The following is a 17,684-nucleotide window of genomic DNA, read 5'->3' on the forward strand; positions in this document are numbered from 1 at the left end:
GGTAAAAGCAAAGCTATACAGACAAAATCACATACAGAAACATACACATACACACTCACAAAAAGAGAAAAATGGAAAAAAAAAAATATATATATATCGTTGCTCCCAAAGTCCACGTCCTCAATTTGGGATAATTTGTTGTCTACTCAGGTATTCCACAGATGCAGGGTACATCCAGTTGATTGTGGAGATTTAGTCTGCTGCTCCTGAGGCTGCTGGGAGAGATTTCCCTTTCTCTTCTTTGTTCTCACAGCTCCTGGGGTTCAGTTTTGGATTTGGCCCCGTCTCTGCATGTAGGTCACCTGAGGGTGTCTGTTCTTCGCTCAGACAGGACAGAGTTAAAGGAGCAGCTGATTCATGGACTCTGGCTCACTCAGGACAGGGGGAGGGAGGGGTACAGAGTGTGGGGTAAGCCTGCGGCGGCAGAGGCCAGTGTAACATTACAACAGCCTGAGGTGCCGTGTGTTCTCCCAGGGAAGTTGTCCCTGGGTCACGGGACCCTGCCAGTGGCGGGCTGCACAGGCTCCCGGGAGGGGAGGTGTGGATAGTGACCTGTGCTTTCACACAAGCTTCTTGGTGGCTGCAGCAGCAGACTTAGCATTCATGCCCATCTCTGGGGTCCGCGTTGTTAGCTGTGGCTTGCGCCCATCTCTGGAGCTCGTTTAGGCAGTGCTCTTAATCCCCTCTCCTCATGCACCAGGAAACAAAGAGGCAAGAAAAAGTCTCCTGCCTCTTCGACAGCTCCAGACCTTTTCCCGGACTCCCTCCGGGCTAGCTGGGGTGCACTGGCCCCCTTCAGGCTGTGTTCACGCAGCCAACCCCAGTCCTCTCTCTGGGATCTGACCTTCGAAGCCCGAGCCTCAGCTCCCAGTGCCTGCCCACCCCGGCGGGTGAACAGACAAGCCTCTCGGGCTGGTGAGTGCTGGTCAGCACCGATCCTCTGTGTGGGAATCTCTCCGCTTTGCCCTCCGCACCCCTGTGGCTGCACTCTCCTCCGTGGCTCCAAAGCTTCCCCCCTCCGCCACCGGCAGTCTCCGCCCGCAAAGGGCCTCCCTAGTGTGGAAAGTGGAAACTTTTCCTCCTTCACAGCTCCCTCCCACTGGTGCAGGTCCCATCCCTATTCTTTTGTCTCTGTTTTTTCTTTTTAATTTTGCCCTACCCAGGTACGTGGGGAGTTTCTTGCCTTTTGGGAGTTCTGAGGTCTTCTGCCAGCATTCAGTAGGTGTTCTGTAGGAGTTGTTCCACATGTAGATGTATTTCTGGGGAGGAAGGTGATCTGCACGTCTTACTCCTCTGCCATCTGGAAGCTCCTCCTGCATTTATCCTCATAATCTTGGTGTCCATGAATGTAAAATTTTTTAATATTTATTTATTTATTTATTTATATTTGGCTGCATTGGGTCTTCGTTGCTGCGCGCGTGCTTTCTCTAGTTGCGGCGAGCGGGGTCTACTCTTTGCTGCGGTGTGCAGGCTTCTCATTGCAATGGCTTCTCTTGTGGAGCATGGCCTCTAGGCACACGGGCTTCAGTACTCGTGGCACACGGGTACTGTGTGCCAATGACTGTGTTGTATAACCTTTGGCAAGTTTTGAGTTTCAGTGGGCTCATTCACAAAATGAGGGTAAATCATAAGATCCAGATTGTTGTGAGCTTCAGATGAGTTAAAACATATAAAGTGGTTAGAACATTGCCTGGCACAAATTAGTCCCACAATAAAAGTTAGTTTAACACACTATAATGTTATCACTATCACTATTACTACTACTACTACAAGAGCAGTACATTTAAAATATGATGTAATATGGATAACTCATAAGAACTGTATGTCTATGATTAGAATGAAATCCATAGGGTGTTTTATAAAGTGTCTTTCTGAAAGAAACAAATGAGGGGAAAATAATTCAGTTTCACAAAATCTTTGCTAGAAAGGGTAATGAAAATGGATGATTATAACAGTAGTAACAGGAGAAATCTGGCTCTATTCTTAGCAGTGTGTCTGTATTAACACACTAAATATTCACAAAGACCATACGAGGTTAGTACTGTTATCTAATTTACAAATGAGGAAACTAAGCATAGAGAGGTTAATTAAATAGCAAGGAAGGGGGGCGATCAAGATTCAACTCCATGCTGTCTTGCTCTACAGCATCTTGATATGACTATGATACTATAAATTTCTTCACTCACTCACTCACCGAAAGGTTAAATTGCTAACTTGCTATATCCCAAGGATTGTGTTTAGAATTATGGATAACTTAAGATACAATTACCTTCCTTGAGAAGCTCACAGACTCATTGGGAATAAATACAAATAAACACACAGTTAGTGACCTACACACAGGTAGGTGTCAATTACTGAATACTTATTATATGTTAGGCACTTTGCTAAGTGTTTTACATTGATTAGTTATCCTAACTTAATTCTTACAGCAACTCTACAGAACCAGGTTCTATTATCATTTCAGTCTTATAAATTAAAAAACAAAAAACCCTGAGGCTTAGAAGGACTAAATATAGGCTTTTGATTTCTTTGCTACACTGACTGTGGTATCTTACATTCTTTAAGAGTTCAGTTAGAACACTGTGAGCAAACAGAAGAAAGAGGACTCAGCACGTGGGGCAGAGGTGGTGGGCATCATTTTGAATTATATCTTGAAAAACAAACAGTAACTCTTCTGTCTGAAAGTGGGAAGGGCATACCAGACAGAAGAAAAAGCATATGCAAAATCATGAGAGGAAGAAATAGCCTAGAATATTCAGATAAAAGAGGTAGTTCTATGCAAGTGGAGAGCGGGGGTATTACAAGTCGGGAGTAAGAGGTGAGTCATATATGGTACGCTGGCCCCAGACTGAGAAGTTCTCTATATATCATACAAAGGAGTCTGCACTTTGTTCTGTAGGAAGTGAGGAGCCAGGGAAGGATCTTAAGAATCTGAGTAAAGAGATCAGATATATACATCTTTATGCAACATAATTAGCAGCAGTGTGGAGGCTGCACTGGAAGAAGTGATTATATGAACAGGGTCCAAAAGCTTTGCAGCTACAAAAGGGATGCACTACAAGAGATGTAGAGTGAGGCTTCATCAGCAAACTATTATAACTTATAAATAGAATTCTTGAAGGCTGCTATTACACAAAGGACTTTAAAAAAAGATTATACTATTTGTTTTTCTTTACTTTTTCAGAGTAAACTGTCTTTTTGCAGAGCCTTGTCCTAGGAGTCAGGAGACTCAGATTCTAGATCTGTCCTTGCATCATTAAACAACTAACAGTGTTTCATATATTGATATAAGATAAAGTGGCCATTTGCTCTTATTTGGAAAACAAATGAAATTATTTTTTTGGAATCTTCAGAAGAAATGTGAACACAAAATATTGTATCATGTTTTTAACTAGTTGTTTTCTTTATTAGCAAACTGAGGCTCTTCTTTTCCAAATATATTTCTTTATAATTTTTAAACTAAAAACCTAAAATGTTCCTATTTTAATAAGCACAACTGCTAAAATACAAGTGACTGGTACTCAGGTTAATTTGAATTCATATAGAACAAGTGAAGGACAGATAAGATGCAATGTCTTACTCAAAATGGCTGAAAAACTAGAAGTCAATTCAGTTAAGATTCTCTAAGTTGAGTGTCAAAGTGAACAAGAAGCAGTTCCAAAAGTTCAAAAAAGCAACTATATTCAAGAAAATGTTCATTAAATACTTACCTTAGTAATAATCCTATAAGTAATGAATGTTTCAATTGTAGTAACATGGCTTTCAGGTTCATCAACTGTAATGAAAAGATCTTTCAAATCTGGCTCATCTTCAAACTTGACTTGGTTTATCATTGATAAAGGGGATGTTGGCATCACAGGGCTGAAGGAATTCATGTCCATCAATGAGGCATCCTAGGAATAAAACAATCAAAAATTAATATCTATAAGGAATAAAAAGTTAAAATCCTCTTTTTCTTAGGCACGACAAATACTAATCAAATATGTCAAGAACAAAAAGGATAACTGGACTCCTGCTTAAATAAGGTATATGGAATATGTATTTTTATCTCTGCTTCTTCTCAAAATCCCACTTTAAAAATGACAGTAAAGAAACAAAGACAGAACAAGACAAAAAGTCATAAAAAGGCATAAACCCTCAAGGTAAAAAGAAGAGACTAAGCAAACAAAGTTAACTACTGTTTTGGAAACTGATGGTTGAGTGGTAACTGAAAAGCAGTGCAGAAACAGCTAGAGTAAATGTAGGAGAGAATGGTAGACCAGGAAAAAGAAGGCACATTTATGACACAGGATCACAGCGACACTCAAGAATTAGAGGTGCCAGGAACCTGTGGACATAGAATGCTGGAAGAGTTAAACCAGAGGATTGGTTGAAAAGCTCATAAAACAAAAAAGGAGTTAGTACCTCAGATTCCCTCACCTACCCCATGCAATCAGGTGACTTTTCTTCCCCAGTTTTGCAAAAAACCTGGAAATTTGCTTTCTGGAGTGTCTCTGAACTCAAGAGCACCAGGCAGGATGGAGGGAGAGAGAGGCCCTATGAAAATACAGATATCACGGGAAAGTCCTACATACTAGAGGAAACGATATCCAGCCCTTTCCCCTCATTTGGCCCCAAGAACGTGGGCAGCAAGATGTTGAATGTCTACTCAGCTTGTCAGTACCTGGTGCGGGAACTACCGAACATCTCAACATGTGGAAAGCCTCTGATGTGAAAGATTCACAAATAAAGAAACAAAGAGAATACAGGAAGCAGACAGAATAGAGAATATAATGCTTTAAAAATAGATGAACTCATTAGCGATAAGAATGATATCAAATTCATGAATAAAACAGGTGTTATTTTTCAAAAAAATTCAGAGAACAACAGGAAAACCAATAAAAAAGGAGACTCGTGAAAGTTGAAATATGATGGAAGGATAAAAACTCAAGCGGAAGTTCAAAAGATTTAACTTGAGAACTAAGCTGAACCAAAAGAACATGGGATGGAAAAGGAGAGAGAAGTATTTTTAAAAATTAGAGGATCCAGGTAGATAGTACCTGAATGAACAGAATTCCAGAAAATGAAGAAGGAAAATGTCCTCTGAATTGAAGTATTTCCAGGTTGACAGGGCCTAGCAGGCCTCCTCAAAATGAAGAGGACAGTAGTGGGGTGGGTAGTATCCCTACAAGCATCTATCACCATGCCATTTCATAACAGTGGGGATTTTCAATTCCTAAAAGCTTCCAGAGAGACTATAAACAGGTAAAATACAATAGGAATGGCTTCAGATTTCTCAGTGGTAACACTGGAAACTAAATGATAATAAAATAGTATCTTTAAAATTTTTAGAGGAAAATATTTCCTACCTAGAATTATATACATAGCCAAACTGTCATTCAAGTATACAGGTAGAATGAAGCCATTTCAGATAGGAAAGATTTCAAAAACTGACTTTCCATGTACCCATTCTTACACATTCTTTGGAAAACTCTTCACTTTTCCAAAATAAGGGCATATACCAAGAAAGAAGAAATATATCTGAAAGTAAGAGATTCAACATAGAAGAGAACTAAAGGAAATTCCTTGGATGACAGTGAAAGAACAGACTTAGAGAACAACCTATACAGACTACAGCAGAAAGACTCCGGGGGGCAAGGAGATGAAGAGGGAAAGAATAAAGGAAGAGAGGGAGGAAGGAAAGAGAAAGAGCAAAGGAAAAAGGGAAAGAGAATGAGGGAAGGAGGGAGGGAGGGAGAAAGGAAGGAAGGGAGGAGGGAAGTGGGGAGGGAGGGAGGCTGACAGAATACCTGATACATTTAAGCATAATGAAAGGAAGCATGCTATATTAGATTTTGTAGATGAATTGGTGCAAAAAAGCCAAGAGGCAGAGAAAACAAGAGAGGGAGAAAGGGAGGGCCTAAAATAAAGGAATGAATGAATGATGAACTCTAAAGAAAACAAAAGGTACAAGTATGAAAAATGTAATCATAGTTCATTACATGGCTTAACTGTAAATAAAAATAAATTGTTCTTAATACTGAATTTAACTAAACATGGTGATACAGTTATATTAAGATAATGGGGGGAAAAACATATGTATATGTTAGAAGGAAGGAGACATTGCCTATAAAACAGTTTCAAACATGCCAATACCATGAAGGAAAAGGAAGATGAGGAACTGTTCCAAACTGATGCAGACCAAAGAGACACAAGAGCCAAAGCAACATATGATCTTGGATTGGATTCTGTTCCAAAGGAGAAGAGCCTTTGTTTTTTCTCTCTAAATGATATTATTGGGACAACTGAAAATTTTGAAAGGGTCTGTGGATTAGAATATAGTATTATGTCAATATTAATTTCCTGATTTGCATACTTATACTGTGATTACGCAGGACAGTGTCCTTGTTTTCAAAAAATATACACAGATTTAATTAGGAGTAATAAAACATGTCTCTAATTTACTCAACTTGCACACACACAGAGAAAACAAATGTTGTGAAATGGTAATAACTGGGAAATCTAGATTCTTTGTGGTATTCTTGCAACACTTCTCCAAGTTTGCAATTATTTCAAAATAAAAAGTATATTTATAGTTTTCAAAAGTCAAATCATCTGACAAGGCTTAAAATAAAATGAAACAAATTAAAAAAGCAGCATCACATGCTCCACTATTGCTATTACCAGTTCATGCTCCTCAGAAGCAAATTCAGAACTCTATTAGCTATTTTTGTTCCTTGTTACCTTCCTTATTTCAAAATAACATATATTTTCTTTTTTTTTTAATTTTTCAATTTTCATATTATCAGTAGGTTTCCTACTAAGGAGGATGAAGAGTATTTATTTAAGCCAATTAATTATATGAGTATAGACTCAGAATCCTATTTTACTCAATGGGTTATAATCCATTAATATAATTTATTTTGATGTTCTAAGTGCCCAAAATTTGCCTAGTAGGAGCTCCTTAAAGCTGGCATCTGTGTGTTTTTGATATGTCTTCATTATTCCTTGAGCACTTTATTTTCTGGCATAGCAAGATGTTTCAGATTTATGTTATATTTTCCCTGCCCCAGTCATGGAATCAGACATTTCTCCAAGGAGCTCTGGTTTCTTTTAGAGGAGACTGGTATTTAGAAAACAAGATATAAATGCTAGAAAATATATGTATATTAGGCATGATTTAGACCAAGGAATAGAGGACAAATTACAGTTGAGTTGATCAGACACACAAAAACATGGAGACAATAAATGTCTTGCAACAAAAGTTTAGTGAAACAAATTATGGTATATACCTACAATAGGATACAATAAAGTCTATCCATATATTAGAATACAATAAAGTGATTAATATATTAGAAGAATATATAGTAACTTGGAAAAAGATTCCCAGTATGGTATTAAGAGAAAATATTAGCTCATAAAATTTGTATTCAACTAGATTCTAATGCATGTACGTGTATTTATGTGTGTGTATGACAGAGGGGGATCAGAGGGTAGGAGAGAAAAAGTGAGAAATAGCGCACTCACGATATGCATGCACTCATGAACTTAGAAGCTATACAAGAAAGTTAACAGAAGTTATTCCAGGTGTTGGGATTGCTGTTGAGTTTAATATTTTCCTGTCTGAGTTGCTGTATTTCCAAATATTCTAAAATAAACGTGCATCATTTTGAAAAAAGGTTTTTAATTGTTTAGAGTCAACACTGTATCTAACGTGTTCAGAAACAGTAAGAACTACTGTAAAAAAAAAAACAGTAAAAACTACTGAAAAAACTACTGTGAAAAAAAAACAGTAAGTTAAGAGAGCTGTCTAGGGCCATTTTGGCAGAAGACCTTGGATTACATATTTGATTATCTGTTATTTTTTCTTAATTCAAAGTTGTATAGTTAAATATGAAATTTAAAAATATGTCCGGAATCACATGAAAATGGGATTGTCAAAATAAATTATGGGATGCTAACACGATGGAATACTAAGCAGCCATTAAAACCAGAATTTAGAGGTTTCAAATAAATGTGCAATCAGCATGTACAAAAATCTCTCTCAATTATCATTTCATATAAACAGTAGTTTTTTAAGTTGATGGGCAAATGTGCTTTAAATTTCACTGACAGTGCATACAACCATGTGCTTTGGCGTTCTTTGTAGTCACCCTCTTAACTCACCACAACCCACTTCTTTTACCTACTACATAATTTAGCATTCTATTTCTTCTGCTTAAAATGCATCCTTTCGTAGAGTGGAAAAGATCTGCCTGAATTTATAAAGGCTCACAATTCCAATGAGTGTAGTGTGGTGTCATAAAAATATGCTTCAATATCTAGCAAAGGAAGAAAATTACAGGCTGAAATTTAGCAACATCCAAGATTTCAGTAGAAGGATGTAAATTACTATGAATCACTCAAAAACATTCTTAAAACCTCAATAAAAGTGACTATCCAAAGAGTTTTATATTCGCTTCAAAAAAAGGAAAGAAAATATACTGACAATACTTAAAAGATTTACATTTGGACACGAATAAGTAAAGACAATAAGTGTTTGAGAAGATCCAAAGAAGTAACTGACCAAAAAGAACTTCATTTAACTTTTTGTGGTTGATGCTTTTCAGGAGAAATGGATCGTTAAAATTTGTTCTTTCCAAACAAAGTTCTTACTTCCACAATAACGCATGCCTCTTTATCCTGCTAGTTCTCTCTGTCTTTCTCCCCGTCCTCAATCTCATTTATACATTCATTCATTCTTAGCATTTGGATATACAACCATTATCCTATGATATTTCACACAATGAAAATACATCTTTTCATTTTTTTTCTTCAAGAGATTAAAGCAGAAGGGAAATTATTTGCATGGTAAATCTCTACTTCTTAAATAACATTGAATACCTTTCTTATAGCTAGCATAGTGAAAACACACTCACACTCACTCAAAAAATCTTGGGATGGTTTCAGGCTGAGATTTGAATATGTATAATAGAGAAGTAAGCCAAATTGTCGCAGGAAGTCATTGTCTTTTATCCTTACTGCAAATCAACACATTCACTGTAAGAGAAACCATTTAAGTGACTTTCCTGAAATGAATGGACATTAGCACTGTGCTAGAATAATACTGAAATTTGTTGACAAAGTCACTTACAAATTAAGGGTAAGTTTTCTTTGTTCTTTTTTTTGGTTTATTATAAGCATTTGTTGTGGGTTGAACCATGTCCTCCCAAAATTCATATGTTGAGGTCCCCCAGTACCTCAGAATGCGACCTTATTTGGTGACAGGATCTTTACAGAGGTAATCAAGTTAAAATGAGGTCACTGGAGTGGGTCCTGATGCAATATGACTGGTATCTGTATAAAAAAGGGGAAATTTGGACATAGACGTTCATAGAGGGAAGACATGAGACATAGGGAGAAGACAGCCATCTATAAGCCAAGTGGAGAGACTGGGAACAGATCCTTCCCTCACTGCCCTCAGAAGGAACCAATCCTGCTGACACCTTAATTTCAGATTCTAGCTTCCAGAGCTGTGAGAAAATAAATTTCCGGCTGTTTAAGACACCTAGTCTGTGGTACTTTGTTACGGTAGCCCTAGCAAATGAACAGCATTTCTGTATATAGAGTGGTACATAATAAATATTTAAGGAAGGAAACAAGGATAGAAAGGAAGGAAGGAATTATAATTAAAATATTTCATCCTTGCTCCGTTAATTTTTTTTACAGGTTAACAAGCAACTTCAGTAATTTCTGAGAAATGTTTTTTGCCTCCCACTTTTAATGCTATTAGGTGGTTCCAATGTTCTACTATTGAAATAAATAAAATACAGAGCTGACATTTAAAACAAACAATGACTTGCCAATATTTGAGTGCTCAGGAAATAAACTCCAAAAGAAACAGGTTAAAAGGTGAGATATGATCTCTCTAAGAGGTGTCTCCTTCACTAAGATGCTACTCGGGAACATCTCATAAATATAACATGAATTACTCTGATAATACTAAATTGCAACCACCATCTGTGCACAAACAACTATTTTCTTTTTACAAGTAGAGGGAAAAAAATCAATGTGAGAAGTGTGATAAATCAGAATACTGGCATGAAAAGGCCATGCAAATAAAATTGCTGATGTACAAGAAACACGTACACCAAGAGACATCTGGTAAAAAGCAACTTAAAGTGGAAGGAGTTTGAGAAACCATGTTGTTATGAGGGACACTCATCTTGATGGGCCTAAATTTAGACTTACCAGCTGTGTTTTGGTTTACAACTCTTTCCAATCTGCCTGCTTATAATAATAATAAAAAATTAGAAAGGCCTTCTGTGGAACACTGTTGGAAATGTGATTGGGGGAAAAGCCAGCCTATGTCGTGTTCTATAAAGGGGCATACAACACTCAATAATCTTGTTTGACATAATTTCCAGTGCTATGTAGTATATATACCCTTGTATGCATATATCATAATCTATTTATTCATTTTTCTGTTTCTATTTTCTAACAGTGTTGCTTTGAATATACTTGGACTTTTTCAGGTTTTGTGCACTATGAAGTTATATACTGACCACAGATATGTTTCACATAATTTTGTTTGACATAATTTTCCACTCTGGCAAAAAAAAAAAACTGGTATATTAAAAGAAAAAGTCTCTGTAGTTAGGCAGAACTAAACTTAATTCAAGTTTACATATATATACAGCTGTGTGAACCTGGTCAAGTCACGTTACTTTTCTGAGATTCAGTAACATCAGAGAGGTCATATCTCACCTTGGATCACAGAGGATAAAAAGAGATGAATAAATGTGGGGTATACATTGTCTCCTTGAAACCTTCATGTGAATTATATAAACCTTACCATGACCCCACAGAGTATGTTCTATTTCTTTCCCTTTTTTAAACCAGCTAGCAATACTATTGAGTAGGTACTCTTTTACCTCTTGTTTTCCAATGAGGAAATAGGTTAAATCACTTGTTCAAACTCTTAACTGCTATTAAGTAGAGGAACCAGCATTTGACCACCACCTAACTGCCAGTAAGTCAAACGTACTGGGAGTTGTCACTGAATTCAATTTTCAGTTTCCCACAAAATTAAACAGAAATCTAAAGCAAGAATAAATCAATCTCTATGGTTAAAATATAGTCATGTAGTGGACAAAACCTAAGGAAGTACAAAAACATTCAAGGCAGCCCGTAAGAATGGATAGATGAATTGTGGTATATGCATACAAGGCTTTATATATATATATATAAAACACAGCAATGAAAATCAATTACAACTTCATGTAAGGCCATTGATAAATATCACAAACTAAATATTAGAAGAAAAAAGATCAAATCAGAGAAGAATTCACACAGGACAACATCATTTTTTAAAGTCCTAAAACATACAAGGTCCAAATTCACATAAATCCTTAACAAATAGTGCTTCAAGATACATATACAGATCTCCCTTGACTTACAATGGGTTTACATCCCAATAAACCCATTGTTAATTGAAAATATCATAAATCAAAAATTTATTTAATACACCTAACCTACCAAACATCATAGCTTAGTCTAGACTATCTTAAATGTGATCAGAACACTTACATTAGCCTACAGTTGGACAAAATTATCTAACACAAAGCCAGTTTTACAATATAGTGTTGAATATCTCATGTACTTTATTGAATGTTGTCTGAAAGTGAGAAACAAATGGTTTTATGGGTACAGAACGGCGTCAAGTGTATCGGTTGCTTCCCCTCGTGATCGTGTGGCTGACATGGAGCTGTGGCTCACTGCTGCTGCCCAGCACCAGGAAAGCTTATCTACCACTGCTCGAGAACAGATCAAAATTCACAATTCAAAGTATCGTTTCTACTGAATGTGTATCGCTTTTGCACCATAAAGTCTAAATATCATTAGTCAAACCATTTTAAGTTCAGGACCATCACTTTTATGAAAACCAAATGAATGATAAAAACAAAATTCAAATTATTATTTTCTTTTAAGCATGAGAGAGAGAAAGAATCTTGGAGAGGGCCACACAGGGAAGGCAGGCATACCTCACTTTATTGCACTTCACAGATACCATGTTTTTTACAAGGTTTGTGGCAACTCAGCATCAAACAAGTCTATAGGTGCCATTTTTCCAACAGCATTTGCTCACTTCATGTCTCTGTGTCACATTCTGGTAATTTTTGCAATACGACTTCAAACTTTTTCATTATTACTATATTAGTTATGGTGATCTGTGATCAGTGATCTTTGATGTTACACTGTGATTGTTTTGGGACATCACGAACCACGCCCATATAAGATGGTGAACTTGATGTTTGTGTTCTGACTGCTCCACCCACTGGTTGTTCCCCCATCTCTCTCCCTCTTCTTGAGCCTTGCTATTCGCTGAGATACAACAATACTGAAATTAGGCCAAGTAATAACCCTACCATGGCCACTAAGTGTTCAAGTGAAAGGAAGAGTCTCAAGACTCTCACTTTAAATCAAAAGCTAGGAATGATTAAGCTTAATGAGGAAGACATGCTAAAAGTCAAGATAGGCTGAAAGCTAGGTCTTTTGTGCCAAACAGTTAGCCAAGCTGTGAATGCAAACAAAAAGCTCTTGAAGGAAATTTAAAGTGCTACTCCAGTGAACACAGAAATGATAAGAAGGTGAAACAGCCTTATTGCTGATATGGAGAAAGTGTTAGTGGTCTGGATAGAAGACCAAACCAGTCACAACATTCCCTTAAGCCAAAAACTAATGCAGAGCAAGGCTCTAACTCTCTTCAATTCTATGAAGTCTGAGAGATGTGAGGAAGCTGCAGAAGAAAAGTCTGAAGTTTGCAGAGGCTGGTTTATGAGATTTAAGGAAAAAAGCCATCTCTATAACATAAAGTACAAGGTGAAGCAGCAACTGCTAATGTAGAAGCTGCAGCAAACTATCCAGAAGCTCCAGCTAAGATCATTAATGAAGGCTGCTACACTAAACAACAGATTTTCAATGAAGATGAAATAGCCTTATATTGGAAGAAGATGCCATCTAAGACTTTCATAGCTAGAGAGGAGAAGTCAATATCTGGCTTCAAAGCTCTTCTTAGTGGCTAATGCTGCTGGTGACTTTGAGGTCAATGCTCATTTACTATTCTGAAAATCTTAGGGCCCTTAAGAATTATGCTAAATTGACTCTGCCTGTGCTCTATAAATGGAACCACAAAGCCTGGATGACAGCACATCTGTCTACAACATGGTTTACTGAATATTTTAAGCCCACTGTTGAGACCTACTGCTCAGAAAAAAAAAAAAAAAAAAAATTCCTTTCAAAATACTACTGCTCTTTGACAATGCACCTGGTCACCCAAGAGCTCTGATGGAGATATACAGTGAGATTGATGTTTTCATGCTTACTAATACAACATCCATTCTGCAGCCCATGGATTAAGGACTTTCAAGACTTTCAAGACTTATTATTGAAGAAATACATTTCACAAGGCTATGACTGCCATGGACAGTGATTTCTCTGATGGATCCGGGCAAAGGAAATTGAAAATCTTCTGGAAGGATTTCACCAGTCTAGATGTCACTAAGAACATTTGTGATTCATGGGAAGAGGTGAAAATATCAACATTCACAGGAATTTGGAAGAAGCTGATTCCAACCCTCATGGATGACTTTGAGGGGTTCAAGACTTCAGTGGAGGAAGTAAATGCAAATGTGGTGGAAATAGCAAGAAAATTGGAATTAGAAGTGTGAAGATGAAGTGAACTGCTGCAATCTCATGATAAAACTTGAATGGATGAGAAGCAAACAAGTGGTTTCCTGAGATGGAATCTACTCCTGGTGAAAATGCTGTGAAGATCGTTGAAATGACAACAAAGGATTTAGAATATTACATAAACTGATACACTTAGTTGATGAACCAGAGGGAGGGTTTGAGGACTCACTCCAACTTTGAAAGAAGTTCTACTGTTGGTAAAATGCTATCAAACAGCATTATACGCTACAGAGAAATCATCTGTAAAAGGAAGAGTCAACTGATGCTGAAAATCTCATTTTGTTGCCTTATTTTAAGAAACTGCCACAGCCGCTCCAATCTTTGGCAACCAACTCCCTGATCAGTTAGCAGCCACCAACATTTCTAAGTGCCAGGGATGCACCTTAGCACCATACACTTGCATTATTTCATTTAATCCTCTCAACAATCTGATGAAAGAAAGCTCAATTATTATCACCTGAATTTTACAGATAAATAAGCTTGTACCATAGGGATAATAATAATTCTCCCCAAATCACTTATTTCTTAATTGGAAGAGCCAAGACTCAGTCAGCACTACCATCACCACCACCCATGCACACACACCAAAAGCACCTAGTATAGCACCTTTATTTCACTTAACAAAAGTTCATTGAATGTCAACTATGTATCAAGCACTAGGCTAGGATACAACAGTGGCCAAGACTGGCTGGCATGGTGCCTTCTCTCATGAAGCTTACACGATAGTTAGGGAAGAGGGTAACAGATGATAACCAAATAAAAATATAGAGAAACAAGATAAGTCCAGATATAAATAAGTGTTGATAAACAGGGGAGTAAATTCCAGATAAAGTGGAATGAATTGCTGGAGTAGGTGGTTAAGGCAGGAAGTGAGAGGAATGCTTTTGAGAGAGCTGTCAGGGAAGGTGTCTTTAAGGAGGTGATGTGAGAAGAAGCCAGCCAAGAAAAACACTGACAGAAGAGCATTCCAGTCAGGGGAACCAAAAATGCCTAACGCAGGAAAGGACTTAGGATGTTGGGAGACCAGAAAGGAGGCAAATGGGAAGAACACAGGCTTTGATGAAGATATAACCAATGAAACTCATTTTGACGTTTACTGTGGCAGAATTTTAAGTATTCACATTTTTATCTTATAGGTCTTGAAAAAAGGGAAGGGAGAGCTCCACGATAAATGAACGTTGCACCTGAAATCCAAAGTAAGATATCTGTTGCACAGCTAGAGGTTTTTAAGGGTCTGTATGATCCTAATCAGACTATTCATGAGCATTAACCAGTAAGAGGTTATTAATCATGACTAATGCCTTTCCATTTATCTCAATTATGCTTGGGTAATTTCTTATCTAGTGGAAATTTTTCTTTTTTGTATTTAACACTCCATAGAAAAAAAATTAGTTTTCCTTACTCAGAAAGGTTCAACATGCCATTTGCATATGATTTTGCCACAAAACCACTGTGGGAGCCGCTATGATTGTTCCCAATAACCCCTTGTCTTTCTATGAAAGGAATACACCTCCTGGTCAGTTACCAGGTAACTTTCAGTGCCTCCTTATGGAAGGAAAATAAGTTTCCCACCCCAGTTAATTTGACCAGTGACTTGCTTTGGATGGTGTCATGTGTCTGGGCAGAAGATTTGGAAGACATTGCCTGTTTCCACCGGTGCTCATATTCTTTTCCCTTTGCCGCAGGAATGACATGTCCCAATTAGCATCACTCCTTTAATCTTGATCCCAAAATGAAGAAAACACAAGAAGCAAACTCAAAGCCTGGGCCAGACTCTCAGTTCAGTCACAGTTGACAGGTACATACCTGAGAAAGAAGTCTTTATTGCAGGTAAGCCACTAAGATCTTGAGGCTGTTTGTACTACCACATTATCTAGTGAAACCTAACAAAAAAATACCATTCAACTTTCAACCAGGTTAAATATACATAAATATATGTATAAATAATATACATAAATATATGTACATATGTATTATGTATGTATGCACACGGATACACACACTTAACCTTCTCAGAGTTAATACAAAAGAACAAAATAGGAATTTTTTTCCCCCCAGTTCTGAAAACTCACATACCAAGAGTTTGCCTTTAGTTTTTGGTCACATATAATAAGGTTTCCATTTTAACTGTAAACAGAATTTCTTTTCCTAATGTTTCATTGTAAATCAGTAATCTCTGTTTTTCATTTTAAAATGAAATTTTTATTTCTTATATCAAAAATTTTTAAACAATGATTTAAAAAAATAAAATATGCTAAATGAAAGAAGCTAGACACACAAAAAGTGCAATTCCATTTATACGAAGTGTCCTAAAAAGGCAAATTTATAAAGACAGAAAATCAATTAGTAGTTGTCTAAGGCTGGGAGTAAAAATGGATATTAACTGGAAATGGCATGATGGATTTGAGGTGGAAGATGAAAATGTTAACAGTGGTTAACAGTGATGGTTGTACAACTAAGTAAATTTACTTACAAAAAATCATCTACCCAAAATGGGTGAATTTTGTGGTATATAATTACACCTCAATAAAGTTAGTTAAACACAATTAAAAAGGGGTATGTTATACCAAAGCATTTCTCAAGGCCAAAAAAAATTATTTGTTTCAATTTTAGAAACTACTGATTTAACCTTCTGTTTTATCACAGATGTGTTTTACTGATTTTTATATCAGTATTTGCTAATAATTTTGATTGTCTAACTACACCCTTTTTTATTAATACTATAAGTAGCACTGCATTATCCAGCGTGATTGGATATATGAAGTGTCAGAGTTATTCAAATATTCTGTTTAAAATAGACAAAACTTTTAAGCACATAACTCTCCATTTGTTTACTGAGACAACTTTAAAGTATATTCTTAAAGTGACTAAAAATGTTTAACTTTTAGTCTAATATCCTCTTTGAAAAGTGTGGGATACAATTAAAAAATACATGAATAAAATAAATTTGAACACTACAACTGCATAACTGTTGAATCTGTGTTTCCTTTTGATCACACTAGTCACTTGCAAAACTAGCAGGCTCTCAGAGTTATACTAGAGCATCCTATCAGAACCCCCAAAATGCAAAAATAAAACTCCACCTTCAAAACCCAATAGAATATATTTTATTAAGTTCAAATCTGAAGTCTTTTAACATTATTTTCCCAAAATACTTGTAATGATTTTCCCCATTGCCACTGACCAATAAATAAATAAAATACTGCTATCTGCACAAAAGAGCTCTATAGTTCTTCTTCCTATAGGTTCTCATGGATTTTTTCTTCTTTTGGCTATACAACATCCAATCTTGTTTCCAACCATAACACTGGGTATAGTTTCTGCTAGTGCCTGTCCCTTTCTGCATCTGCATTTCCAGCCTTCAAATCTACTTTGTGAGCTACTGTTTCATTCCTTTCCTGCCAGAGTTGATTTCCATTGCTTGCAACCAAGCCCCCGATTGAGACAGGTGCTATTGGCTTCAAAGGATTTATTTTTCCCAAGTAAGAAGGTTTCTAAATGATTCCCTTGGGTTTTATTATGCTTTGTGTTTATTTCTTCTAATGAAATCTAAATAGGAGCTTTTGTCCAGAATTGACGCTTAACATAGCTCTGTGTCATCCATCAATAATATTTACTCACCATTTGTCAAGACAAATTTGTTTTAAATTCTATTTGGTCTAGTAACCTGATTGGAAAGACCAATACAATACAAACTGAATTTACTGAAAACAGATGATTGGAAAATTACTGCAATAACTGTGTCCATATATACGAAAAAAGGCACAGGCCATATCATTCATTAATGTATTTATTCCATTAACATTTAGAGTTCCTACTCTTCTATCTTCAAGGAATTTAATTTATTGGAGATAGACAAGCAATTAAGATTTTAGAGACGAGAAACAAATACCTCTTTATAAGGCAAAATGTATTAAGTATTATGAGATTCAAAACACTATTATGGGGAGCACAGAGAAGAAATTAATTCTAGC

At 36.6% G+C, this 17,684-nt stretch overlaps 1 protein-coding gene across 9 annotated transcripts in view; it reads right to left on the reverse strand.

Moving 5' to 3' along the window:
- Positions 1–17,684, reverse strand: part of SNX7 (sorting nexin 7) — a 98,318-nt gene that overhangs the window by 69,675 nt on the left and 10,959 nt on the right. For all 9 annotated transcript variants that reach the window (XR_012334406.1, XR_012334398.1, XM_033863077.2 and 6 more), the window contains exon 2: positions 3,711–3,893. Coding sequence is in view for 7 of the 9 variants with exons in the window: in XM_033863077.2 (XP_033718968.1) it covers positions 3,711–3,893 (183 nt within the window). In the remaining 2 variants the exon portion in view is untranslated. The remainder of the gene's footprint in view (positions 1–3,710; positions 3,894–17,684) is intronic.

Source organism: Tursiops truncatus, chromosome 1 (genome assembly GCF_011762595.2).
Source record: "Tursiops truncatus isolate mTurTru1 chromosome 1, mTurTru1.mat.Y, whole genome shotgun sequence".
Lineage (NCBI taxonomy): Eukaryota > Metazoa > Chordata > Mammalia > Artiodactyla > Delphinidae > Tursiops > Tursiops truncatus.